Genomic DNA, 26,348 nt, shown 5'->3' with positions numbered 1-26,348 from the left:
GAAGGCAGACTACGAGGGACCCCCTAGCAACCGGTATTTAGAGGTGAGTAAAACATTTTTTTTTTGCCAATTATTTTTTTTTGATTTTTTTTTACGAATTTTAAGTAGTTTTATTTTTGTTGGTGGCAACACCACTTTAACATCATTACAGGCGTCCTTATAACCTATAAAACAGAACTAAAACCACGAAAACCCGCCAAGCTTCTCCTAACGCTGGACTGAAAGATTTAAAAAGAAAAAAAAAGTGTCTTGTTGCTCTCTTCTAATAAAGCTGTGTTGGCTTGGTCGTCTTCCGCTTCCTCCTCCCCGGTGAAAGGCACTCTGGGAGTTGTAGTTTGTCATCTTTCTCGCTCTCTCTTCGGAAAGGTTTTCTCTCCCGGCCGACAAGGAACTGTAGAAGCTGCAGTAGTAGGTGAGGTGAGTAGCTTGTAATTGTTTGGGCGCCCGGGATGGTGCAGTTTAGAGGGATGTGTGTGACAGTGGAGGAGTGCCTCTGTATGGACAGCAGCCTCTGTATGGATAGCTTTGTCAGTGCAGAGCAGCACAAACCTGCTGACACATTTCAATGGGGGGTGAATCTCCTTCACAAGAATAGGAAGGAAACGGGATTGTGGGTGTGCTTGGGTGTCATTGCTGGATGAGAAGTCCTCCTCATTGTGCTGTATTAGAAGACTTCTCACAAATCCCAACTTGTCTTCCACTTCACTGACTTGGGGACATTTAAACACGAGAAGATGACTTGTCATTCATAAGGAAGCGCCCATTCACCTGGGCAGCGTTTCTGCATTTTGATCCATACAACAGATGGTTTTGTACGCCTCTAAACGCAGCACTATAGTAATCAATGTGCCCGTACACACAAAAACGTGTGCTGCGCTCAGCCGTGCACAAATGTTAGGACACAGCTGCAGATTTTTTTAAATTTTTTTTATTTTTTGACACATCTACATATATAAATGCAAACGCTTTAGGCACGTATTTTAAGCAGGATCTTGTAGCTCTGCCGGCAAGAACCTTTCTATCATGGAGGAAGTGTGTGCCCATATGAATGATCCCTAATGGCTAATACACACGCTGAAAAAATCGGATAAAATATACCGCTTTCGCAGCGATCGTCTCATAATCCGATAGTTAGCACGCTCCTTTCGAGAGCTGTTCATGCAAAAATATCCAAGGAAAAAAATTCTTGTACAATAATAGAATGAATGGTTTCTGTGTAATTCGTATGGTATTTGTACGAAGAAAAGAAATTCACGTGACCAAGACCACGCATGCTTGGAAACGACAGAATACATTAAGTCACATACAAAGTTGTATTCTGTTATACAAAAATTTTATTAAAGTGGTTGTAAACCCTTACAAACCACTTTGACCTACAGGTAAGCCTAGATTAAGGCTTGCCTGTAGGTCCAAGCAATATCTCCTAAACCTATATGGTTTAGGAGATATTTGCCCGAAAACAGGCACCGCTGTCTACGGCGCATGCGCCGTAGACAGCGGCGCGCAGGGGCATTGAACGCGGCATTCTCAGCGACGGAGCTGCCGCGCGCGTGTCGGCTCCCGTGCGCATGCGCAGGAGTGACGTCATCGCGGCTTCGCCGAATGACAGCGGCGGAGCTGCGAGACCCCACCAACAAGATGGATGCGGCGGACTACAGGGGACAGCGGCGACTTCGCTGGCTCCTGTGTCAGGTAAGTGACACATAATGGGCTACTATGCGATGCATAGTAGTCCATTATGCTTTGCCTTTGCAGGGAATGAAAGAGGAAGTAAACTCATCAGGGTTTACTTCCTCTTTAACTTTAGTAACCTATTTGGTTTTGGATATGAGACTAGCATGCAAAAAAAAAAAAAGACGATCATTCATTCTTCTGTATGCATCCTATGCATTAAAGTGGTGTTCCACCCCCCCCCCCCCCCCCCGAAAAAAATAATTCATGAATTGCTAGGGGGTCCCTCGTAGTCTGCCTCCTTCAGTGCCTGGGCGTCATTTCCCCTCGGCGCAGGAAGGGCTCAGGTCTGCCCCCTCCCTCCTGTTAGTCATCTGGGACATGTGACAGGTCCCAGATGATTGCACAGCCAATCGTGGCTCAGCTGTGAAGCCACAGCCAGGCGCCCGCAGTTACAGTGCCGGCACCGCCGAACGGAGGGGAAGATGAACAGGGCTTCGATCCCCCGCTTTGCTGGACCCTGGGACAGGTAAGTGACTGATTATTTAAAAGTCAGCAGCTGCAGTATTTGTAGCTGCTGACTTTTCATTTTTTTTGTTTTTTTTGTTTTGTTTTTATAATGGGAACACCTCTTTAAGGTGCAAACAATTTCTGGCAGTGACCCCCGTTTTACTCACCCAAGCCCGTTCATTCCCTCAGCGGAGACGTGTGGTACCTCTCGGCCCAGGGTTCTCGGCTCTTGATTGGATAGATTGATGGCAGCGCAGCCATTGGCTCCTGCTGTCAATCAAATCCAGTGACCTGGGGGGTTGGGGTCGAGTCCGGCATTCTGTGTCTATGCACGCAAATGCAGGACTCGGGAGCGCACCCGCAAAGTAACCCCTCCCCCAAGGTGAACGCTTCTCCCAGGGGGTTAACCAATGCAAGGAGGAGACACGAGCGACGCTAGGGGACCCCAGATGATTAGGTACAGGACCAAAATGAACTGCACAGTGGAGGTAACTATGATATGTGTTTTTGTTATTTAAAAAAAAAAAAAAGAGTTTACAATCACTTTAAGGCTACGTTTGCACCAGCGATTAGGGCTGGCGCAAATAATAGTGTCAGGAATCAGAGATTCTTGCTGCAGCTGTGGGTGGCCGCCAGCCCCATCCGCTTTAATGACAGGTTGCATGTAGGCGCAGCTATTTTGCTGTTGTCCACACAGCCAGCGATTACCTGCAGTGCTCGCTGCTGAACTAACTGCTGCCGCCAGCAACCTGTCATTAAAGAGAATGGGGCTGGCGGCCACTCATAGCTGCAGCAAGAATCTCTATATGTGACCTAAAGCCCCATTTTCTTTAATGACAAGTTGCTGGCGGCCACAGCTAGGCCAACAGTGAGCACTGCAGGTAATCGCTTGCTGTGCAGACATCCTCAAAATAACTGCACCTACCAGTGATGTGTCATTGAAGAGAATGGGTCAGGCGGCTGAGAGCCAGAGCGGGAATCTGATTCTTGCCGCTACTGTTTGCACCGGCCCTAATTGCCAGTGTGACTGTAATCTTGGGACCCTTTCACATGGGGTGGACTCCATTCACCAATCACCTCACAGATCCCCTGCTGATCAGAGTGGGCAAATGACCCATCAGTGTCGGCTCAGTTTCTGCAGAATGGACACGGACAGATCCCACTCCTAACTATGGGCAGCCGGGAGCTGTCTGTTTATGACAAAGACATGCTAGTAGGTTAATTGGCTTCTGTCTAAATTGGCCCCAGTATATGAATGTGAGTTAGGGACCTTAGATTGTAAGCTCCTTAAGGGTAGGGACTGATATGAATGAACAATGTATATGTAAAGCGCTGCGTAAATTGATGGCACTATATATTTACCTTAATAATAATACACCGACTGCCCTTTGATCAGATCCACCTAAACCAAAGAGGTTGGATCCCCTTCCATGTGTTTTTTTTTTAATTTTTATTTTTATTTTTTTTTCCCCTGTATTTGCTTGCAGTTTTATAGAAAACTGTATCGGACCTAGAGGTAGAAAGGGTGTAAATGGACACAAGTCCCTTTACACCCACCAATCCATGGTAATGCATGGACCTTCCGATCAGGTCCACCTAAAAAACGTATAGGTGGACCTGATCGGATCACCCATGTGAAAGGGGCCTAATAGAGTCTGTATCCATGTACAATGTAGCACTAAGTGGCTGTAAACCTCAGACATGAAATATGAACAAAGTATATCCCTCTATAGTGTGAACTTGTCTTACTCCAGAGCACTAAAAGTGGTTGTAAACCCTGTTACACCACTTGTACCTACAGGTAAGCCTTATTATAGGCTTACCTGTAGGTATTGTAAATATCTCCTAAACGTGCATGGTTTAGGAGATATTTACCATATGATATAAAAAGAAACAATCAGCGCACACGAAATCCTAAAATACACACACAAATTGCAAGCTGAACACTATAAGGCAAATCACGAATCCTTAGAATTTGATAAAAGAAATGGAAAAAGTGCAGCGCAATAAATAAAAATTCATTCAATTAATAAAATTCATAAGCTTTTAAGGTGCCAAAAAACACTATAAAAAGACACCCAATAGAGAGCGAGTAAAACTTGTCACACAATGAATACAGTCCATAAGCTGATGAAAGGCTGAATAATGCTGTGAGAAAACACCTGGCGCACGCCAAACTTAGTATTATAACATCTCTGATAATTCCTCCACCATGTAGATAGGGTACTCTTACCAAATACGTAGGACCACTGAATGAACAAATGGTCAGAAAAGCTTGTTTCCACTCATAAGTGAGGACGATGCTCCAATCCAGGAAAAAAAGCATTCCCAAAATCAGCCATATAGAAAAAGAAAAGAAACAATTTCAGTGTAGACTGTACCAATCGATTTATTAATAAAAAATAGCAGCAAACAAACGAACGGCTGGGAAAGTAAAGTGCTTCCAATATTGCTCCACAGCATACAGTATTTTGAAAAGCAGCGTTAAGAAGGTGACAAGTGCAAAAAAGCTCCAGATGCTACGTGGGTGACGACCATGATCAGTAGCTCCTCCCCCGTATGTAAGTTACGTCCGAACGGACTTCGTCAGCGACCGTCTACACTGAGATCATTTCTTTTCTTTTTCTATATGGCTGATTTTGGGAACGCTTTTTTTTTCCTGGATTGGAGCATCGCCCTCACTTATGAGTGGAAACAAGCTTTTCTGACCATTTGTTCATTCAGTGGTCCTACGTATTTGGTAAGAGTACCCTATCTACATGGTGGAGGAATTACCACAGAGATGTTATAATACTAAGTGTGGCGTGCGCCGGGTGTTTTCTCACAGCGGTATTCCGCCTTTCATCAGCTTATGAACTGTATGGACTGTATTCATTGTGTGACAAGTTTTTTACTCGCTCTCTATTGGGTGTCTTTTTATAGTGTTTTTTTTGGCACCTTAATAGCTCATGAATTTTATTGATAGATATTTACCATATACCCGTGGACTGACGTCTTCGTCACATGAGCACTCAAGGAATGGCTCAATTGTGCCATTTCTAAAGGGCCTGTGCTGTGAGCGGTGGCTAACAAACAGGACAAAACTCTGTATAGCCGCACACTGGAAAAAGACTTGAAATCCCATCTTTAATTGAAACAACGTGGGTCACATCAAAACAAAGTCAAAAAATCCACAGCAAAAGAATAACAGGGTACAGGAAAATCTATGAGTAAGCACTGATTACAGTGCGAAACACGTCAGTTTCCTGTACCCTGTTATTCTTTTGCTGTGGATTTTTTGATTTTGTTTTGATGTGACCCACGTTGTTTCAATTAAAGATGGGATTTCAAGTCTTTTTCCAGTGTGCGGCTATACAGAGTTTTGTCCTGCTTGTTTGCTCATGGTGTGTGTAAGGCTGCGTACACACGGGCGGATTGTCTGCCCAACTAAGTTCGTCAGACAATCCGACAGACAGTCCGTCCAACTTTTGAATGAACAGACAGTCCGCTGAAAGCTTGCGCGATGACGTGTACGGCACGTACGACGGGACTAGAAATACGACGTCCAATACACTGCAATGCAACCTTCGGCGTGTAAATCCTTTCTGAGCATGCGCCATACTTAGTCCGTCCAACTTGCCTACACACGAGCGGACTGTCCGCTGAAACCAAGTTTGGACGGACAAAATTACGGAAATTCCGAAAGACTTAGTCCGCCAGACTGTCCGCTGAAAAAGTCCGCTGAAGCCCACACACGAGCGGATTGTCCGCTGAAACACGTTTCAGCGGACTAAGTTGGGCAGACAATCCACCCGTGTGTACGCGGCCTAATGGTCAGCACCTGGGGCTCATCAATAGGAGACAGAGCTTCAGTCCTCAAGCATTACTTTGGAACGGTGGTTCTCGTCACCATCGCGGCTCCGTCCAATCACACGCCGGAGCCTGCAAACCTGGAAATAACTCCGGGAGACATAGCGGTGTAGGTGGACCGGTTTCAATCAAAAGGTAAATATTTTTTTTTATAATGGATGCAATAGCTGAAAATGTTTTGTCTGTTGGGTAAATTTAAGGAGTGACAAGAGACCTTTTCCCATATCTTTAGCTTTAAAAACCCCACAATTAAACTCCAGGCATATAAAGAGAACCACCAATTCATGCAGGTAGGTGTTCATTTATAAATCCATAAAGGCTAAGTCCACCTTTTCGCAAAAAAAAATATAAATGCACAAAAAAGATTATTATTATTATTATTAATGAGCCTGCAGGGCATTGCACCCATGATCAATGGATGGCGGGTGCAATGCTAGGCTCCTGCATACCCTTCCTCTGGCGCTATGCTAGTACAGAGGAATGGATTTTCAGTTAGAGTGCAAGAGGAAGGACCCGTTGACTACAAGTGCGTTGATCATCATATTTGTGTTCCGTTGAGAACTACAAGTCCGCCTCTCGTGGTTTCAGACAGGATTTGTTCTGATATCTGCTGTGGGGAGAAGAAGCCCTGAATGGTAAGGGAAGGGGGATCCTTATCTGTCACCCACCCAACATACATATGGCAACATAGGTGTAGGCCATTTACATACCTCAGAAAGCCTGACTGACAAGAGATCACATCATTTTGTCCTTCCTTGTTGCTAGTATGTTATTAAGAGACTCCTAGCTCTTACTGTTCACCATCATAGGATCTCGCACGATCCAGTGATTTGCCCATCTGCATCGGCTATGTCTTCTCTCCCCGCTCTTACAGGACACAGAGGCAGCAGAGGGAGCCATTGGCACTGCTGGTGATGGTCAAATCCTGAGAGCGGGGGGGGGGAGGCGGGCAGGGCTCCAAGCAGGTAAGTATAATCTGTCTCTTATTTTAGGTAAAAAAAAGTGGAAACTAAACCCTTCTACCCTTTATAGTCAGGTAAGCTGCCATCCTGTCCTCTGCTGTTGCCATTGTATTCCACGTGTGATCAGTTATGACACCAGTCATTTGACAGCTTGACTGTTTAGTTGTACCTGTTTACCTGCGGTCTTCTCTTCCCTACATCCGTTTTAAAGTTCAAAATGTATGAAGCTTGTCTAAGCTGTCAGAAAAAAAAGGGTCCGGAGAGCTGAAGTTGCACTTTGCACAGCTCCCTGAGGAAAGCTCTGACAGCTGATTTGAGGAAAGGGACACATTCATTACACACCGAAACAGAGCTAAGGCTGTCGATCAGCTGGAGCTTCCTCCCCTGCCACAATATTTCTGTGTCAGGAAAACTTGTCAGAAGTGGTAACAGAGGAATGAAGCAGCAGACAAAAATCACACTTGGTGCTCCGGATTGAGACAAGTTCACACTATAGAGGGATATGCTTTGTTCATGCTTCATGTCTGAGATAAAAAACCTTCTCTCTACAGTAAGTCCCCTCCCCCCTTATACTTCCCAGAGGCCAATGTCAATCCAGCGCTGTGGATGAGAGCAGGATCACTGCTTTTTTTTTTTTTTTTTCTCGTCACTGGCTCAGACACAGCAGCTGGAGCCATTGGCTCCGATTGACAGCAGCAGGAGCCAGTGAGCAGAGAGCGGGGGGCAGGGCTGAGCCCAGTGTGCCAATCGAAACACAGAACGTGACACAGAAGTGAGCCCACATGAGTGCCTCCATAGCAAGGGATTTGCTATGGAGGCACTCAGCTGAGGGAGGCAAGGGACCTGATAATAGTGGGCTAGGGCCCGGTCTGTGCAAAACCATAGCACAGAGCAAGTAAGTATAAAATGTTTTGTTTGCTTTTTTTCAACCACCTGACATCCGCGCTATGTTCGAATTATGGCCACAGCATGGATGTGAATTGGGTCATATGACGGCCTCCCCTGTGTACGCTCCCACGTGCTGTGATCACCGAGTCACCGAGACTTGGGTGATCACTGATCTGAGTAAAACAAATGCTTTTTTGATTGATTTTATATTAAAACCTGACAAATACAATTTTATTTTAGTTTTTTTTTAAGCTGGCAGTGATCGTTATTATTATTATTATTATTATTTTTTTTTTTTTTAAATCTACATTATTGCTGTAAATTTTATCTAGAAAAGTGAGATATTTGTGTGTTGTCTTTTTTTTTTTTTTTTTTTTTCGAATAGCTATTTAACAATTGAATAGAAAAAAGGTGTTATTTTGTGACTCTTTTGTCATCAGTTTAATTTTAGGGTTGTTTAATATGACAAAATACACGGGTTGCAGTCAAAATTGGTTTTCAGAATAATTTTGGTAATAGAAGTCACAGAACTGTTAAAGTAAATCTCATTTTCAGGCCTTGGTATGACCATGCAGTTATCTCACTGCCCTCTAATGTCAATGTTTTGCAGAGCAAGGAAAAAGTCAGAATGGCTGCAGACTCAATGGAAATTGATGACGGGCTGTATAGGTGAGTGTTGTATATACTGTATGTGGTTTGATGTCACAAACTAAAAGGTTATTCACTAATGCAATACACAAATGTTTAGTGTTTATTAACTACTTAAGCCCCGGACCATTTTGCTGGCCAAAGACCAGAGCACTTTTTGTGATTCTGCACTGCTTCGCTTTAACTGACAATTGCGCGGTCGTGCGACGTGGCTCTCAAACAAAATTGACATCCTTTTTTCCCCACAAATAGAGCTTTCTTTTGCTGGTATTTGATCACCCCTGCGTTTTTATTTTTTGCGCTGTAAACAAAAAAAGCGTTATTTTTTTACATTGTTTTACTAAATATCCCCCAAAAATATAAATAAAATATCTAAAAAAGCTTTTTTTTTTTTTCTCTTCCCCCTCCGTTTAGGCTGATACGTATTCGTCTACATATTTTTGGTAAAAATTATATATTGATTGGTTTACACAAAAAAGGGGAGAGTTTTTTTATGGCATTTTTATTAAAATATATATATATATATATATATATATATATATATATATATATATATATATATATATATATATATATATATATATATATATATATATATATATTATTATAATTTTTTTTTAATATTTTTTTTTACTAGTAATGGTGGCGATCAGAGATTTTTTTATTTTATTTATTTTTTTTTTTTTTTTGGACCATTGTCATTTATACAGCAATCTGTGCAAAGGCACTGATTCCTGTGTAAATGACACTGGCAGTGTAGGGGTTAAGTGTGTCCTGGGGTGTATTTCTAACTGTGGGGGGGGGCGTGGCTGTGTGTGACACGTCGCTGATCTCTGCTCCCGATGACAGCGAGTCCGCGATCCAACTCACAGAGGTCCCGACCGGCGGCGCGCGCGATGGCACAGCGGTAAATTTAAAGGGACGTACAGGTACGCCCATTTGCCCGTCCGTGCCATTCTGCATACGTACATACATCGGCGTGCATCAGTCGGGAAGTTGTTAAAATGGGAAAATTGAACTTCTAGTAATGTTCATGCTAGGTTTGGAAGGAAATGACATGCTAACAGTTTATAGTCTTTTGTGAAGTACTATATAAAAACAAAGGTAACATTTTTAAGATCGTAAAAAAAAAAATCAAATTTATAGAAACAAAGCCAGCATTAGGACTGTGATAATTCACTGTTGTACTTTGGATTGGGGCTGGGTTCACAATGCCACGACTGGATTGCCGCTTGCTTGCGACTTCATGAACAGAAGTCAGTGTAATTCGTGATGACATTGCCCCAAAGTAGTGTAGTAACATTTTTGTCAGTTGCCGCGAATTGAGTTGCGCCGATTAGGGTGGTTTTATTGCAGTTAATGGGGTACAACTTGTCATGCGACTTTAAACTCTCAAGTCGCCTGACAAATCATAGCAGTGTGAACAGAGCCTGAAGTGTACGTTTCGATACTACAGGCAGTCCCCAGGTTACAAACATCCGACTTACAAAGGGAGGGAGACAACAGGAAGTGAGTAAATCTACCCCTAGGAAGGGATATTCACTTCTGTGAGAGTTATCATGGGGGGGGAAAAGATTGCTTTATCACCAATCCTTGTTTCCACAACAACCCACCATTTTCAAAATCCAATTGTCACAGGGATAGAAAGTGAGGTGAAATCTTCTGAACAGGGGCACAGACAGCAAAACAAATGTTAAAAGGGTGTTAACCCTTCTCTATGCCATCCAAAAAGCTTAAAGCTTAAACATAATTTTTTTGGCTGGAGGAAGTATACTCTGTTTTTGTTTTTATTTTTTCCCCCCTGCAAAAGTAAAGGCATAATGCGCTAGTACATGACACTTTCCTGCAAATGAAGCCCGCGTCCTCCCTGCTGCAGGCCACATCCATCTTTGCCCTTCTTCCTTCTGGGGCCGTGGACTCTGGCTGTGTGACTGGCTGGAGCCATGTGATATCACTCATGCTCGTGGGAGCCGCCGATCACTGCACACGCTCCTGAAGAAATGGCACGAACGACCGTTCTTTCAGAAGAGTATACAGTAAATATCTCTTAAAATAATGCATGTTTAGGAGATATTTACAGTACCCATAGGTAAGCCTAGAGTATGGCTTACCTGTAGGTACAAATCATACAAGAGGGTATACAACCTCTTTAAAAAATATACCTGTTCTGACTTGTATACAAATTCAACTTGAAGTGGAGTTCCACCCCCGCAAAAAGTGCTTAAAATTTTTTTTTGGGGAGAAATGTAAGATTTCTCCAAATTTAAGAACTCAAATATTGCTATTCCACCACACCCCCCGGCAGGTACCTTGCAGTGGGTGTGGGCAGATCATGGGTCCCCCGGTCAGGCTGATGGCAGGCTGGAAGCCGGTGCTTTTTATTTTTTCTCCAGGTGAGCCTGGGGAGGGCTGGCTGCTCCCCGTGCGGCACTTGTGGCGCGGGGAGTGGATTCCTCTGCTGGCCAGATACTGGGAGGGGGAAGCCGAAAGGTGTCCTGTTTTCCTCTCCTAAGAAAACCACAAAGTCCCAATGACTTGAGGCCCGTACACACAATCGGAAGTAACATTTTGTCCGTTGAACAATCTGCTGATTTTCTGATCATTAGTATGATGCTTTCGATTACGAATTTTCAGATGACAAAAACTGGATATGCAGGCTCTAAAATTTTCGTTGGATGGGAACACAACGTCCGATTTTAGTTATTTTAATTAATACAGTTTTCGGCAGAAAAAAAAAATGGAAGAGCAAGACTACGCATTCTCAGAAACGAAAGAACATATAAAAAAAACAATTCAACACATATGACGTTTAATTCTGTCCTGCGAGAATTTTCGTATGGTGAATAAACCTCTTCACTTTCAATGTGAGACTATCAGCATACATAAAATGGACGGAAATTTGTCCAATAATCTGATTGTGTGTACCTGGCTTTAGTCCCCGTGGCAGGGCGGTTGGAGCAGTTTCTCCCACAGTGGGAAAAGATTACCCCAAATGAATTTTATACTGAGGGTAATCGGGGGAAGGCTACTGAATTCAGTTCAAAGGCACTCTGCCCGCAAGGACGTTCATAACCTCCCCTGCAAAAGATCCTCAGGAGGCGACAGTATGGTTGTCCCAAATTGGCAACCTGATAGACCAGCGGTTCCTTATTCCAGTGCCGCAGTGAGAAATAAACCAGGGTTTCTATTCGCACGTTTTTGTGGTTCAGAAACGTTCCGCCTAATATTGAACTTGAAGTCACTAAACAAATGGGTGATCTACAAGAGGTTTTGGATGGAAACGATATTTACAGCAAAGTCAATTCTTCCCCCAGATTGCTTTATGGCTTCCCTTGATCTGAGGGACGCGTATTTGCACATCCCGATCCACAAAGAATTGCAAAGGTTTTTAAGGGTGGCAGTGGAGAAACAAGGTCCGATATCTCCAATTCAGAGTCCTGCCATTCGGCCTGTCCTCATCCCCCAGGAGTTGTACGAAGGCCCCGGCACTGGCCCCCCGGAGACTAAAAAGGATCTCAGTCATCCCATACTTGGACCCCATTCACACCTGAGCGTTTTGTAGCTTGACGCCTGAAGCTACAAAACGCTGGAGGGGAAAAAATCCATTATTCTCTATGGAGATGGTTCACATCTCCACTCCAAGTCGCCTGAAGCCCTACGCCTGAAGCTCAAACAAGTTCCGGACCCTTTTTTGTCGCGCAAATCTGGCTGATTTGGGCGTTTTTCTTCTTTTAACATTGGTGAACTTTTGCCCTGCACAAATTTGCGGCAAATCGCGGTAAAAAACACTGCAAATCGCTGAAATAAACGCCACAAATCGCTGAAATAAACGCAGCAAAAACGCTTGAAAACGCTACGCTCAGGTGTGAATGCAGCCTAAGAGGATCTTTTTATTTTTTGCCCCCTCCTCACTCCAATTCCATGGGGATCTGCGGGAGCCATTTCATTTATGGAAGATCTGGGGTGGTTGATAAATGGAGACAAATCAAACCTAATCCCAGCGCAGGCTCTGTGATACTTAAGCTTCTTGGTGAACCAGATGAAGCAAAAATAAATCTCATGAAGGAGAAGGTGGTAATGATAAATGCGAACAGCAGCCTATTTTCAGGACAATCTGTTGGCAGCCATGTCGGGTCTAGGTTTTTTAGTAGCAACAATCCCAGCAGTACCGTGGGCAAGGGCCCATTTGAGGTGCCTCCAGGCCAATATCCTGAGCAGCTGTGACGGGACACGGGAATCGCTGGACATGACCTCCCACCTATCCCCAAAGACCAAGAGGTCTGTGTGGTGGTGGTGGAGGGATGAAGAAAACCTGGTGTGGGGTCTTTAGTGGTCTCTTCTGGCGTTTGTCGGTATCACCACAGATGCCAGTTCCTTGGGAATGTGGGGGGGGGGGCCCACTGGGAGTTGAAAGTTGCCCAAGGGCACTGGGCCAAAACACAGTCCCAAATATCAGCCAACTGGAGGGAGTTGCAGGCGATCTGGGAGGCACTAAGGGCATTCGCCAAAGAGTTGAAGAAGCACCACCTAGAAGTCCTCTCGGACAGTGTGATGGTGGTGTCTTATATAAACAAACAGGGGAGACACTGTGTCCTTCCGTAATCAGGCTTGTAAGCGCCATTTTTTACTTGGGCCGAGAGGAACCTGAGGTCAATTTGTGCAGCACACCTAAAGGGAGTGGACAGACATCTGGCAGACTTTGTGAGTCAACACAAAGTGTGCGAATCAGAGTGGTCACTGAACAGGGGTGTCTTCCAGCTAGTGGCAGACAAATAGGGCATTCCAGAGGTCGACAATGATCCTAGTGGACCCGTATTGGCCGAAGGCCTTGGTTTTCCACACTGTTCTGCCTGGTGGGAGACCCCCCCCCCCCCCCCATGCGAGGGGGAGGACTGGCTATTAGTACATTGAAAGTTCAGGTATCGGCCTTGTCTGTGTTTTTGTTTTTTAGCAACCTCTGGTGTTAGACCCACTAGTCAGCACATTCTTTTAAGGGGTTAGCCAGAATTGGGCCCATTGTGTTCATGATTCTGGGATTTGTCGGTAGTATTGCAAAGTTGGATAAAACATTCACAAGAGGAAGAGCTATCCTTAAAGTGGGCCACTCTCAAAGCTGTTTTTTTTTTTTAGTGGCAATCTCCACAGCCAGGTGCATTAATGAGCTGCAGCCACTGTCTGTTAAAGAGCCTTTCCTGCAAATTTTTGAGGACAGACTGATAATGCATAAAGAAAGAACCGGGTTTCTTGCCTAAGGTGGTTTCTAAATTCCACACGACTCAGGAGATCGTTTTGCCTTCTTTCTGTGCTTCTTCCAAAAGAAGCGGAATTCCACCAATGTGAGGGCCTGAGTCTTGTGTTATTTGGAATTGTCTAAAGGCATTAGAAAATAAAATGGCATATTACTTTTACATTCTGGAGAAAAATTGTGGTTCAAAGCTTCAAAAGGCACAATTGTCCAGTGGATCAAACAAGCTATTTTGGAAGCTTACAAGATTTTAAAGAAGGAATGCCCTTTTTCACTGATGGCTCACTCCACACACGCATCTGCCTCTTGAGTGGAGCGAGCTGGGGCGACACCAGAACAAATGTGCTGGGCGGCAACAGGGTCAAGCTACTCAACATTCATGAAGCCATATAGACTGGACCTGCGTTTGGGAGAGAAGTCTTCCAGGCGGAAGGCCACCCCCCAAACTGGTAAGTTCTCATTAATCCTCTCTAGTGCTGTTCCTAGAAACAGTTACCGTTAAGTTGAACTCTGTGTTTTTTTTTTTTTTTTTTTTTGTTTGTTTTTTTTTGTTTTTTTTTTCATAGCAGAAGTAAATGAACTTCCCCTTGCTGAAAATCCTCTGAAAATGTCCATTGCCTGGTTGTCATGCTGATCTTCTGGCTTGAGTTCTGAGTCACTGAAGTGGAAGAAGTGTACAGGAGTTTGATTACCTTCGCTTCATATTTATTGTGGGCCCGTGACTTTTAAAATCTTAAAGGCATGGGATCTGCATGAAAGCCAGGCAGGCAGCAAGCATGTTTAAGAGGAGGTCGACAATGAGTCTTATTACCTATTTCTCATATAACATGTTTTCTTTAAAGCAACCTTGCCATTCACATTGCAAAACCCAAATGCAACTTGCTTGCAAGAGCTGTTTTTGCTCACCCCTACAGCAGCCTTTGTCTCCTTCCTTCCCTCTGTTCCAGTACTGCAGCCTTTATGACTCATCAGGATTCAATCCTTAGACCTTTTTCACACCAGGGCGTTTTGCAGGTGCTATAGCGTTAGAAATAGCGCCTGCAAAACGCCCTAAAGAAGCTGCACCATTGTGTGTAGTGTGAAAGCCCCGAGGGCTTTCACACTACAGCGGTGCGCTGGCAGGACGTCAGAAAAAAGTCCTGCCAGCAGCTTCTTTGGAGTGGTGAAGGAGTGGTGTGTTTACCGCTCCTCCACCGCTGCTGCCCATTGAAATCAATGGGGCAGCGCTGTAATGCCGCCGGCAAAACGCCGCTATTGCGGCGTATTGCCGGCGGTTTTAACCCTTTCGCGGCCGCTAGCGGGGGGTAAAAGCGCCCCGCTAGCGGCCGAAATGCACCGCAAATCCGGCGGTAAAACGCCGCTAAAAATAGCAGCGTTTTACCGCCGACGCAAGTTGCGGTGTGGTGTGAAAGGGGTCTTACTGGAGCACCACATGCCTGTGTCCCCCCTGCACACTGTGCTCCCATTCTCTGGCCTCTGTCACTCCAGCACAGAGTCATTTAAAGTGTAAGCTCACCTTTTTAAAGGTAAATTAACACTACGCCCTTTCGAAATCCAATTTTGGAAGAAAAAATTGTGTTTATTTTCCGAAACTCATGCGCATGAGGTCTAAAAACGTAACCTAAAACAAGGAAGTAAACTATTATTATAATTTATTTTTTATCCCTACTACATTTTTGATAAGCTCAATTCATTCTTGTATCTTGTATTTTAATATCTACTTATAATTTTGAGTGTATTGGGACTTTTATTTTGTCATTTTAGCCGCCAGAGGTATGTCTTGGGAGACACAGCCATGCAGAAAATGGCCCAGTCCCATGTTTTCCTTTGTGGAATGGGAGGACTTGGCGTTGAGATAGGTAAGGTTGTGTGTTTTTTTTTAATTTTTTTATTATCCCTACCCTTCTTAAAGAGGGATTTCACTGGAAAAATAAATATTAAAAGCCAGCAGCTATAAATACTACAGCTGCTGACTTTTAATAAATGGACACTCACCTGTCCCAGGGTCCAGCAATGTCAGCAGCCGAGGCCGATCGATCTCTCGGCTGCTGCCACTGCCATTTTAGGTGAGGGAATCAGGAAGTGAAGCGTTGTGACTTCACTTCCCGGTTCCCTACTGTGCATGCGCGAGTCGCGCAGCGCAATGGGAATGGTCCGCACTGTCTCTGGGACCTCTGTGTCCCAGCAGACAGCGTGCCGGGACAGGAAGAAGCATAGACTCACGTGGGAGTCTATGCCCGGAAGTGGGTGCAAATAGCTGTCTTAGACAGGTATCTGCACCCCCCCTCCCCCCTGAAAGGTGCCAACTGTGACACCGGAGGGGGGGAGGGTTCCGATGAGCAGAAGTTCCACTTTAGGCTGGAACCCCGCTTTAATTAGTAGCAGTGTTGTAAAAAGTTATTAGATATAAAGATAATAAGGTGTAAGTTATATATGGTTGTGGAATGTTATTGATAAATGCTATTCTGCAATATTTAACTTTTTTAGAAGTTCGTTTTGAGTAAGGGCTCTTGCATATAGCACCAAAAATGCAACATTGTTCAGGCTTTTAAGAAAAACAAAATGTATATTTTTATTTTTTAAACTGATCTTTGTTATGTGGTGGGGTTTTTTTTTTTTTTCTTTTTTGTGCTGCGCATCAATGTCGTTAAACTAGCACAATTTTCAGATCAGTAAAATAAATATTTGGCCTGTGTTTTACGTATATATACTTTCAAAAATTGCACACTTCCTACAAGAAGCATTCTGGAATATTTATCCTTCTGTGCGCATGTAAATGCAAGCACTATATGGACCAAATTCATTTTTTTTATTTATTTATTTATTTTTTACTTGGGATCTTTCCTGTGAAAGGAGGCTTAAAGCTCAACTCCAGCTTTTGTTACACTTTTACATGTTCGTTTGACACTCAGCCATTCAGAGAAAGTGATGTATCCTATCAATGAATCCAAAGCTTCTTCTGAATGGCTTAGTCAGAGACAGGTTGACAATGTCACAACCTCTGACATGGCCAGTTAGAAGAATCTTTGTATTCGTTTATAGAATGCATCTCTTTCTCTAAATGGCTCAGATAGACTCTACTGTGTTCAAGGTATTAGACTGGAAGTCTGGGTTCGAACCCGGAACAAAGTCCTGTATCCTGTATGTAGCCTCAGCTACGTACAGTTTTTACCAAACATTGAGTGGCCTCACATGTTAGTGAGTGACCTAGAACTATGTAAAGTGTAACAGGAGTTAAGCTAACCACAATGACTAAGCTATGCTCCCCAAGTTAGGCAGGCCATAGATGATATGATTTTCTCTTCTGCAACCACGGGCCAGTGTTGATGGGAGAATCCCTCCCGTGGAGCTGTTGTGTTCTCCCAGGGATGCAGGGGAGCAGGGAGCTGTCCCTCCCAGGAGAAACCAGTGCTTATTGCTGGCGGCTACAGCCACTGGCAATAATCTCATCCTAAAAATGCAACTTGCTGGTTGTACACAAGCTGATCGATGGATTGACTTGGGTGCAGTCAGGCTACCCATGCATGGATTAAATCCCTGGCTTGGCTTAATGCATTTCTTTTGCTTGGACTGGTTTGCTTTTAGAGATAAATGCATAAAACCGTAAAAATCCTTGTTGTAATCAGCTCAGCCAGAATAAATCTGTTAATGGGGTTATCAAAGTCCATTTTAGAATCTCCATCCTGAACAGCCAATTTGCATTTTCAAGCTAGGATTTGAAACAATACCAGCCATTAGTATGCTAAATTTGGGAGCCACCTGGCCACCTGTCTTGGTTTATGACACTGCATGAGTTCTAAATATTTTGTAATACTGATTTTTCTTGGCTTCACTATAGCTAATAAGTCAGATAACTGATTTTCTTTCTCATTTTAGCCAAGAACATTGTTTTAGCGGGGATAAAGGTAAGTTGTTTCATATGTGCCTGCTTTTAGTTTTAATCAAATGGATTGGGTGATGATGGTTATAATGGAATGTTTATTTTATCAGGCGTTGACAATCCATGACACCAAACATTGTGAACTATGGGATCTTGGAACAAATTTTTTTATCAAAGAGGAGGATGTCAAGAATCAAAAAACTAGGTCAGAAAACAATAATATCTTATCTTGTACGTTTGTTACAGGTATGGGCTTAGAATGGTCTTAAATACAGACTTCATGATTTTGCCTGTGCTTAGCAGTTAGCAGGCTTCAATTAACGAAGTTAGAAAGCCTTTTATCATTCAAATCAGTTGTGCAAGCGTGCTTTGGCTTGGATACCTCATAACTCCATGTTTTAGAATATATTTGTATTGTGAACAAAGCCATCTTGAAACAAATCTAGTTATAATCCTTTATTGCAGAGCCGAAGCATGCCTTCACCACATTTCAGAGCTTAACCCTTATGTCCAAGTGACATTATCTACAGCACCACTGGATGAATCCGCTGATATTTCTTTCCTGAGGCAGTATCAGGTATATAAGCTTTCAGTGTGTGTATGTATATGTGTATGTATATATGTGTGTGTGTGTGTGTGTGTGTGTATATATATATATATGTATGTGTGTGTGTGTGTATGTGTATATATATATATATATATATATATATATATATATATATATATATATATATATATATATATATATATATATATATATATATATATATATATATATATAAAAATATGTATGTGGCGTTCACTTGCTAATTCTGTATTTTTACTTTTTACTTAGTGTGTCATACTGACTGAAACAAGGCTTTCCTTAAGGAAAAAGATCAATAACTTTTGTCATGATCAACAACCACCTATAAAGGTAATGCTTTCAATATTACAAATGCTAGCTCTTTAAAAAAAAAAAAACAGAGCTAGATAGAGAGCTGTATATACAAATGCAGCCTCCTGTCTCTCTGCACATAACTCACCTCATCTCTTCCTTTTCTTTGCTGTTCCTTTTTCTGGCCACCTGGAACAGATCATAGCCATGCCCTTTCCCAAATGGTCAAAGCGATATTATCCACTTCAAAACCAGGCACTTTCAACCCCTTCCTGCCTAGGCCAATTTAACGGTCGCAACACTGTACCTATATGACGTTTTTATGCTCTTCTTTTTTTTTTTTCCCCACAAATCGAGTTTTCTTCTAGTGGTATCACCACTGGGTTTTTTCTTTTTTGCTAAACAAATAGACCAAAAGAACATTTCTGTTATAAAAATGTTGTAAATAAGTATGTTTTCTCCTTCACGGATGAGGCTGCAGTGATGGGCAGCGCTGATTACACTGATCAGAGAAGAAAAAACAAATCTATTATAGCTATGATTAAACACCAAATTATGGTGTGAAACGTGTCAGATATTTTCCCTGCCTTTGCAACATGAACTGTCTGTTTTTGGATTTTTAATCTTCAATAAAAGTGACTCATCTATGTGCGGCCATCCAGGACTTGTTTTTTTGTTCTCTGATCCATTGCACAGCCTGCACCTGAAGTGTTCCAGCAGGGCCTTTGCCTTTAAGAGGATTTGGTTTTGGAGCGGTAATTCAGCCCCCCGCCCCTTTTCGCTGATGGGCAGTACTAATGATTATCAGTGCAGACCCCCCCCGTCAGGATAGCCTCATGCACGAGTGGCTTATCCTGCTGCACGTCATATGATGTCGAGTCAGGATAACAGAACACCCGCCTTGCCATCCTTCTACTTTTACCATAGGCTGGGTGGGAAGGTGTTAAAGGTTGGATTTTTCTACTTATTTATTACTTATTTATTTGCTAAAATAAACATGTTATACTTGCCTGTCGTTTGCAAAGGTTTTGCACAGAGCATCCCAAGCCTCCTCTTCTGGTGTCCCCCTGCCAGTGCTCCTAGCTCCTCCTCTTCTTCTTTGAGTGCCTCCTGTTTTCAATGTGTGTGTGTGTGTTTTTTTTTGTTTTGTTTTTTGTGTTTGTTTTTTTTTTTTTCCTCCTAATGTTTTTGATGCATTTTACCATGATCCAATACACTTCTGTGCATAAAAAAATGCAGCATTTCTCCTTTTTATTTATTTTTTTTATTTTCTGCACTGGTGTGAACTAGGCCATTGGAACCCATATAACCTACTGTCTGTACGTTTTTGATGCAGCCAAAAATGCACTGGACTGCATCAGGTGTGAACCGGCCCTTCTACACAGGAAAAATAGCAATTAGCTTGGTTCCATCTGATGTAAGAGATGCCAGACTGGCATTGGTGTATCTGTCTAAGAACAGTTATTACCCGGCTCTCTCTGGCTTCTTTGCATTGTCACTGACACAGAACAAACTGAGTATACTGAAGCAACTAAAACGGAATGATAGCGGGGGCGTGGCCTGCTGCTGCATGGTGTAGGACGCTCTTTCTGTGAGCTCCGGCTGCCTATCATCCTTTCTACCATCCTTGCGGACCCGAGAGACTCCTTTACCCGCTACACTACTCTGCCTCCCTCGGGAGAACCACCCGCGTTCATGTCGCCGCCAAAGAAATCCCAGGGAGCCCTTGCTAAGTTGGGAAAGTTTCGCGCGGATGCTCCGGACCTCGTGGAGGAAGATGGCGCCGCTCCGGGCCCGGCCGCCGAGAATCCTCCCTCAGGCGACACGGCGCGCATTCTTGAGGCCGTAACCCTCTGCCGAACCTCCCTCACCTCCAGGATAGAGGAGGTGAAGGTCGACATCTCCCTCATCCGCCAGGATATGCACAAATTGAGGGAGAGGGTCGGTGAAACGGAGCGCAGGCTGGGCCAGCTGGAGGATGACATCCCTCCCCTTCAGATCTCCACTGAACGACTGCAGCACCAGCTCACCGCTGTCCTGTGCAAACAGGACGAACTCGAGAACAGGATGCGACGCTGTAACCTTCGCTTTGTGGGGTTGCCGGAGAAGGCGGAGGGCTCTGACCCCCCCGCATTCCTTGAACGCCTGCTAATTGCCAACTTTGGCCGGGAGGCCTTCTCGTCCACCTTCGCTGTTGAGCGCGCCCATCGCCTAGCCTCAAGACCTCCGCCCCCAGGTGCCCCACCGCGAACATTCATCGCAAAGATGCTCAATTACCGCGATCGGGACGCGGTCCTGCGCCTCACCAGGGAGAAGGGTAATATCCCCTATGATGACAAACGTATCGCGGTGTTCCCGGACTTCTCCGCAGAGATTCAGAAGAAGAGGGCCCAGTTCACGGAAGTCAAGCGCCAACTCCGCATCCGTCATTTAGTGTATGCTATGATGTTCCCTGCTCGGCTCCGCGTGGTGCGTGATGGCAAGGCACACTTTTTTGAAGATCCCTCGGCTGCTCTTTCCTGGTTGGAGCAGCGCCCGGACGATGCCCCTGCCTGACCCTGCTGGTCTCTGTGTGACATCTATGTGGCCCTGCAGTTGTTCCTTCTCTGCAACAGTTAACCGTCAACCACGCCACTAGCCGTGAGTACCTTTGATTCCTTGTCACCCTCCCCTGGCACGCTGGGCCCCCCCTCTCCCCTGCTACTTTACAGAGCCTGCGTGCTTCTATTTGTACTTTGCATGCCCTTGCATGTGCTGCATGTCGCCCTGACTTTGCTTTCCCTGGGTCCCCTCGTCCCACAAACATTATTGCAGCCGGGGACATGGACACCGTGTTTGGCGAAGACCCTTCCATGCCGAACCCTCCTACCCGGCCGCACTGCACAGTTGACTTCTGTTCGCCCCCAATCCTGGCTGGGAAGGTGCCCGGTCACATATGCTCTACGCTCCTGGACGCCTCTCCTGCTACCCATGGTGGCCGGGCGCACTCCCCACTGCCATTTCAAGAAATGTTTCCCTGGCCGGCCTCAGTTCCCCTATGTTTTGCGGGCTACTGTGCACTTGGTTTGCCCTGCCGGTCCAGTGTAGGCACTGTACTGTTATTCTTTGTTTTTTTCAGTTCTTGTTTGTTGCTAACACACCATGTTTTTTTTCTGTTTGAATTTACCAATCCATGTCTGACAGATACTCTGCTACCTGTTCATGTATCTCATGTATTGCCTGTGCTACCTCTGGTATGTGTTTGTATTCTGGGGATAGCCCCCGTGATGGGTGGTGGTGGTGTACTCACCCTGTATGCCGCCCCTCGCGGGGGCTCCCACGGGCGGGTGGCTGGGGCACTCTGGGTACCACTTGTTTCATTATCCTGCACTGTGCCTTCCATTTGCTATGGCGACCCTTAAGGTAGTCACGTGGAATGTGCGTGGCCTGCGGGAGAGATCAAAGAGGGTTGCGGTGCTATCCCACCTTAAACAGTTACGGGCTGATGTAATGGTTCTGACTGAGACGCATATCACGGGCCAGCTGCAGTTATCCCTTAAAAAACCGTGGGTGGGATGGATGTATCATGCTCCCTATACTAACAATTCTAGTGGTGTTGCTGTCCTGGTGGCCAAATCTGTCCAATTCCGCCTACATGATCTACAATCCGATAGACGGGGTCGCTTTCTATTTTTGCATGTCACGATCGGGGGTCTTGAATTTTTGTTGTTAGCCTTCTACATTCCCCCACCTTTTCAGTTTGAGGCCCTCCAGCAGGGAATTGATTTTATGCTGCAACATCCCTCTCTGCCGACTCTATGGCTGGGTGATTTTAATTCTGTAGTGTCCCCTGTCCTGGATAGACTTACCCGCTCCCCTGGTCCCTCTTCTCCCTCGGGTCGGACTAGATTCGGCAATTTTCTTGCCGAGTTTGCCTTGACAGACGTGTGGAGGTATAGTTATCCCACCCGTAGGGAGTACTCCTGCTTCACGCCAGCGCATGATGCAATGTCCAGGATAGACCTGATCCTATGTTCCCCTACCCTGCTTCCCTGCTTTTTGGATGCTGGGATTGGGACTAGGGTCTTGTCCGATCACTCACCTTGCTGGGCCCGGTTTCGTCTACCCTCCGCTTCGGTATCCCGCCTGTGGAGGTTGAACCCGTTCTGGCTGACGGTCCTTCCTGATCTGGAGGCCGTTCAGAGGGAGTGGATTCATTATTTTCGGACTAATATGGACTCTGCACCGTTTGGGCTGGTTTGGGAAGCTTTTAAATTGCACGCCCGCATGTTTATGTCTACTCGTGTTAATCAGTTTAAGAAATCCTCGGGACTGGCGTTGCAGCAGGCCGAGGAGTTGCTGGGGGAGCTGGAGAGCGCGTTTCTTGCGCATCCCACTCCCTCCAACTCCTCTAAACTGAGACTACAGTCTAGACTCACCGATCAGCTGCACCTGGCTGGGGCGGAGAGGAAGGTCTTTTTCAGCAAGCAAAGAGTTTATGAATATGGAGAGAGGGCTGGGAAACTGCTGGCCTACATGGCACATCTGGACCACAGCCCTCCGGTTGTGGTGCAGCTCCTGTCTGCGGCGGGAGTCACGCTGTCGGATCCACAGGAGGTGGCTCAGGAGTTTCGGCGCTTTTATGCCGAATTATATACCTCTGAAGCCGATGGCTCCTTGGACGACTTGCGTGCCCTGCTGCAGACGGTTGACTTCCCGGTTCTCACGGACTCCCAGGTGGAGATTCTGGAGGCTCCCATCACAGAGGAGTGTATAGCAGAAGCGATAGCTTGCTTGCCACCTTCTAAGGCCCCAGGCTCAGATGGCCTTCCTCGGGAGTTTTACACCCAGTTTCAAGAGGCCCTGATCCCCAAGCTCCATCTGCTATACACCCACATATTTGATACCGGCGTACTCCCTCGCTCCATGAACGAAGCGCTGCTTGTCCTTCTTCCCAAGCCGGGTAAGGACCCCCTCTCCCCCGAATCATACAGACCCATCTCGCTCCTACAGCTGGATGTTAAAATTCTGGCCAAAATTCTTGCTCTCAGACTCAACAAGGTAATACTCCATCTCATACACACGGATCAGACAGGCTTCATGCCCAGGAAAAATACTGCCTTTAACCTAAGACGACTGTTTATGAACCTACAGGCCTCTCACGACAATATTGGCTTTAGGGTTGTTGTTAGTTTGGATGCTGCTAAGGCGTTCGACTCGGTGGAGTGGGGGTATTTGTGGGAATGCTTGCACAGTTTTGGCTTTGGCCCTAAATTTGTGCGTTGGATACAGCTTCTTTACCAGGCCCCCACTGCCCGAGTTCTTGTCAATGGCCAGATCTCCAGCCCTTTTTCCCTGGCGAGGGGCACGCGACAGGGCTGCCCCATTTCGCCCATGTTGTATGCATTGGCGGTGGAGCCCCTGGCGATTGCCATCAGAGCGCACCCGGGTATCCGCGGCCTCCGCGTGGGTCAGTTATCGGAGGTTATCAGCCTCTATGCGGATGATATGTTGCTATATTTGGAGGACGCTGGCCCCTCCCTGGCGGCGGTTTTGGAGGTGGTTCGCAGCTTTGGTGCTTTTTCGGGCCTCCGCATAAATTGGTCCAAGTCCCAAATTCTCCCCATCGATATCACAGCCCCCACTAGGGCGCAGACCTTATTACCTCTCGAGTGTACGGACCGCATTAAATACCTTGGTGTACACTGCTCTCGCTCCCCCGCGGACTATGTTGGCCTCAACCTTGAGCCCCTTTACCCCCTTTTGAAACGGAAGACCCAGGTGTGGTCCAGGCTCCCCCTCGGGGTCATGGGCCGCCTGGGTCTCGTTAAAATGATTCTACTCCCTAAACTCCTTTACATTTTTTGGCATGCCCCACTTCATATACCGTCGCGACTGTTCCGTGATATGGAATCGATTCTCAACTCCTTTGTATGGGGCTCTTCCAGGCATAAGTTGGCCTGGCAGACCCTCAAGTGTCCGGTTCGTCTTGGCGGCGCTGCCCTCCCCGACCTGGAGCTGTACTACTTGGCCTCCCAGCTTTCCCACTTTTATTATTTGAACACGTATGACAAACTAAGGTACTCCCTCCTGGTGTGTGCCGTGATTACAGATGTCATTGCGCATCCCTTCCAAATACTCTTTTGCAGGCATAGAGCTGTCCCCTACCTGTCTTATAAGCACACTATGATTGCGCACCACTGCCGATTGTGGCGGGTGGTGCAGTCCAGATCTGGGGCCCCCCCCTTGCATGCACATACACCTCTCTGGGACAACCTCGATATCCCGGAGCTGCTGGGTATACCGGACTACAAAATATGGATATGTAAAGGGGTCATATACCTGTCTCAATTTTATGCGAGTCACGATGTTAAGACTTTTCAGGCTCTCAAGGATGAGTTTGGCCTCCCGAACCATCTGTTTTTCCGCTACCTGCAGGTCCGTCATGCACTGCAAACTCAGTTTGGTACTGCGCCCCCGATTCTGGTGCGTACCCCCCTGGCGAGCCTGGCTCTTGGCAGTGATTCGTATAAACTTACTTCCACCATTTATGCACACCTCCTCACTCCTCGGGCTACGGCCCATGCTTATAGTCTTAAACCTAGATGGGAGGCTGACATTGGACCGATAGAAGACGAGCACTGGGGTGAGATGCTGTCGGTGTCGACGGAGGTCTCCCCCAGACTGTCGGATAGGCTGACTCACCTGTATATACTCCATCGCTCCTATGTCACCCCGGGAAGGTTGGCTAAGTACAAACCCGGACTTGATCCTGCATGCCCCCGCTGCGGCGACCCAGCCAGTACGTTCTATCACCTCATCTGGACTTGTCCCCCCATTCAGAGGTATTGGGCTCAAATAATCCAATTCCTGCACGACCATATGGGGTCCCCCCTCACACTTTGCCCACGACAGTGTATCCTCGGCCTTCTCCCCCTTCAGGACGAACGTAAATACCTTAGGATACTTTTACAAGAGACTCTTTTCGCGGCTAGAATGCAGATTGCCCGACTGTGGCTCAGACCAGACCCCCCGACGCTCCAGCAGTGGAAGAGAGCTGTTAATCAGACTATACCCTACAAAAGACTTATTTATTCCAACCGAGGGTGCCCTGCCAAGTTCCATAAAATATGGGATGTGTGGCTGGATACTCCCCTTAGCTGCACTGGGTAGATGATGTATATTGGGGGGTGGCAACAATCCTCTCTACCAACTCTGTATGGGCACTTTACTATGTGTATACATGTATTACCCGTATTCATGATTTTTGTTTACGCTGTGTTTCTCTACCTGTCACTTCGAACATGGAGTGTATCCCTTTTCATGGTGTGAGGCGCCTGTTGCGCCTAATTTTTGTTTGAGTATTGTAATGTCATGTTTTTTCTTTTATGCTCAATAAACTTCACTTTGGTTAAAAAAAAAAAACGGAATGATAGCCAGGCAGAGAAGAGGTCAGCAGTGGCCCTCTCTGTATTTTCCAATTACAGGCTTATAGTTTTGCCCCTCAACTCATATACAGCCATAGTTACAAGTGCAAGTAATGCTCTACATGTGATATACTGGTCTGCATTACACATTTTATTGTCAGTCTGCAACATCTTGCAACTATTTACAGGAAAGAGCTGATAATTTAAACACTTTTTAAGAATCTGTTAGATTGCTCACAAATTCATATACTCCCTTGATTGTCATCAGTGGAGACCATTGGACAGCGTTTGGCCAGTTGTATAGATATTGTACACCGACTTCAAGATTTAAAGAATCTTGACCCAGTTAAACGAATATCTCTAAAAACATGTGTACAGAGATGTGTTTAGGATGCATTTAACATGAGTTTGT

At 45.4% G+C, this 26,348-nt stretch overlaps 1 protein-coding gene across 2 annotated transcripts in view; it reads left to right on the top strand.

Annotated features, from left to right (window-relative positions):
* The first annotated feature begins 308 nt into the window (after window positions 1-308).
* UBA6 (ubiquitin like modifier activating enzyme 6) overlaps window positions 309-26,348 on the top strand; it is a 179,489-nt gene continuing 153,449 nt past the window's right edge. The window contains exons 1-7 of one of the 2 annotated variants that reach the window (XM_077476136.1): window positions 309-412; window positions 8,491-8,549; window positions 15,538-15,632; window positions 17,650-17,678; window positions 17,764-17,858; window positions 18,119-18,230; window positions 18,489-18,569. In XM_077476136.1, coding sequence (XP_077332262.1) covers window positions 8,509-8,549; window positions 15,538-15,632; window positions 17,650-17,678; window positions 17,764-17,858; window positions 18,119-18,230; window positions 18,489-18,569 — 453 coding nt within the window. In that variant the 5' untranslated portion in view covers window positions 309-412; window positions 8,491-8,508. Of the gene's footprint in view, window positions 418-8,490; window positions 8,550-15,537; window positions 15,633-17,649; window positions 17,679-17,763; window positions 17,859-18,118; window positions 18,231-18,488; window positions 18,570-26,348 lie in introns of both variants that reach the window. The other variant, XM_077476137.1, reaches the window with a different exon arrangement.

Source organism: Lithobates pipiens, unplaced genomic scaffold (assembly GCF_037356315.1).
Source record: "Lithobates pipiens isolate NorthernLeopardFrog02 unplaced genomic scaffold, aLitPip1_a1.2 Scaffold_13, whole genome shotgun sequence".
NCBI lineage: Eukaryota > Metazoa > Chordata > Amphibia > Anura > Ranidae > Lithobates > Lithobates pipiens.
The sequence above is the reverse complement of the archived record's forward strand: the minus strand, read 5'-3'. Positions and strand labels throughout refer to the sequence as shown.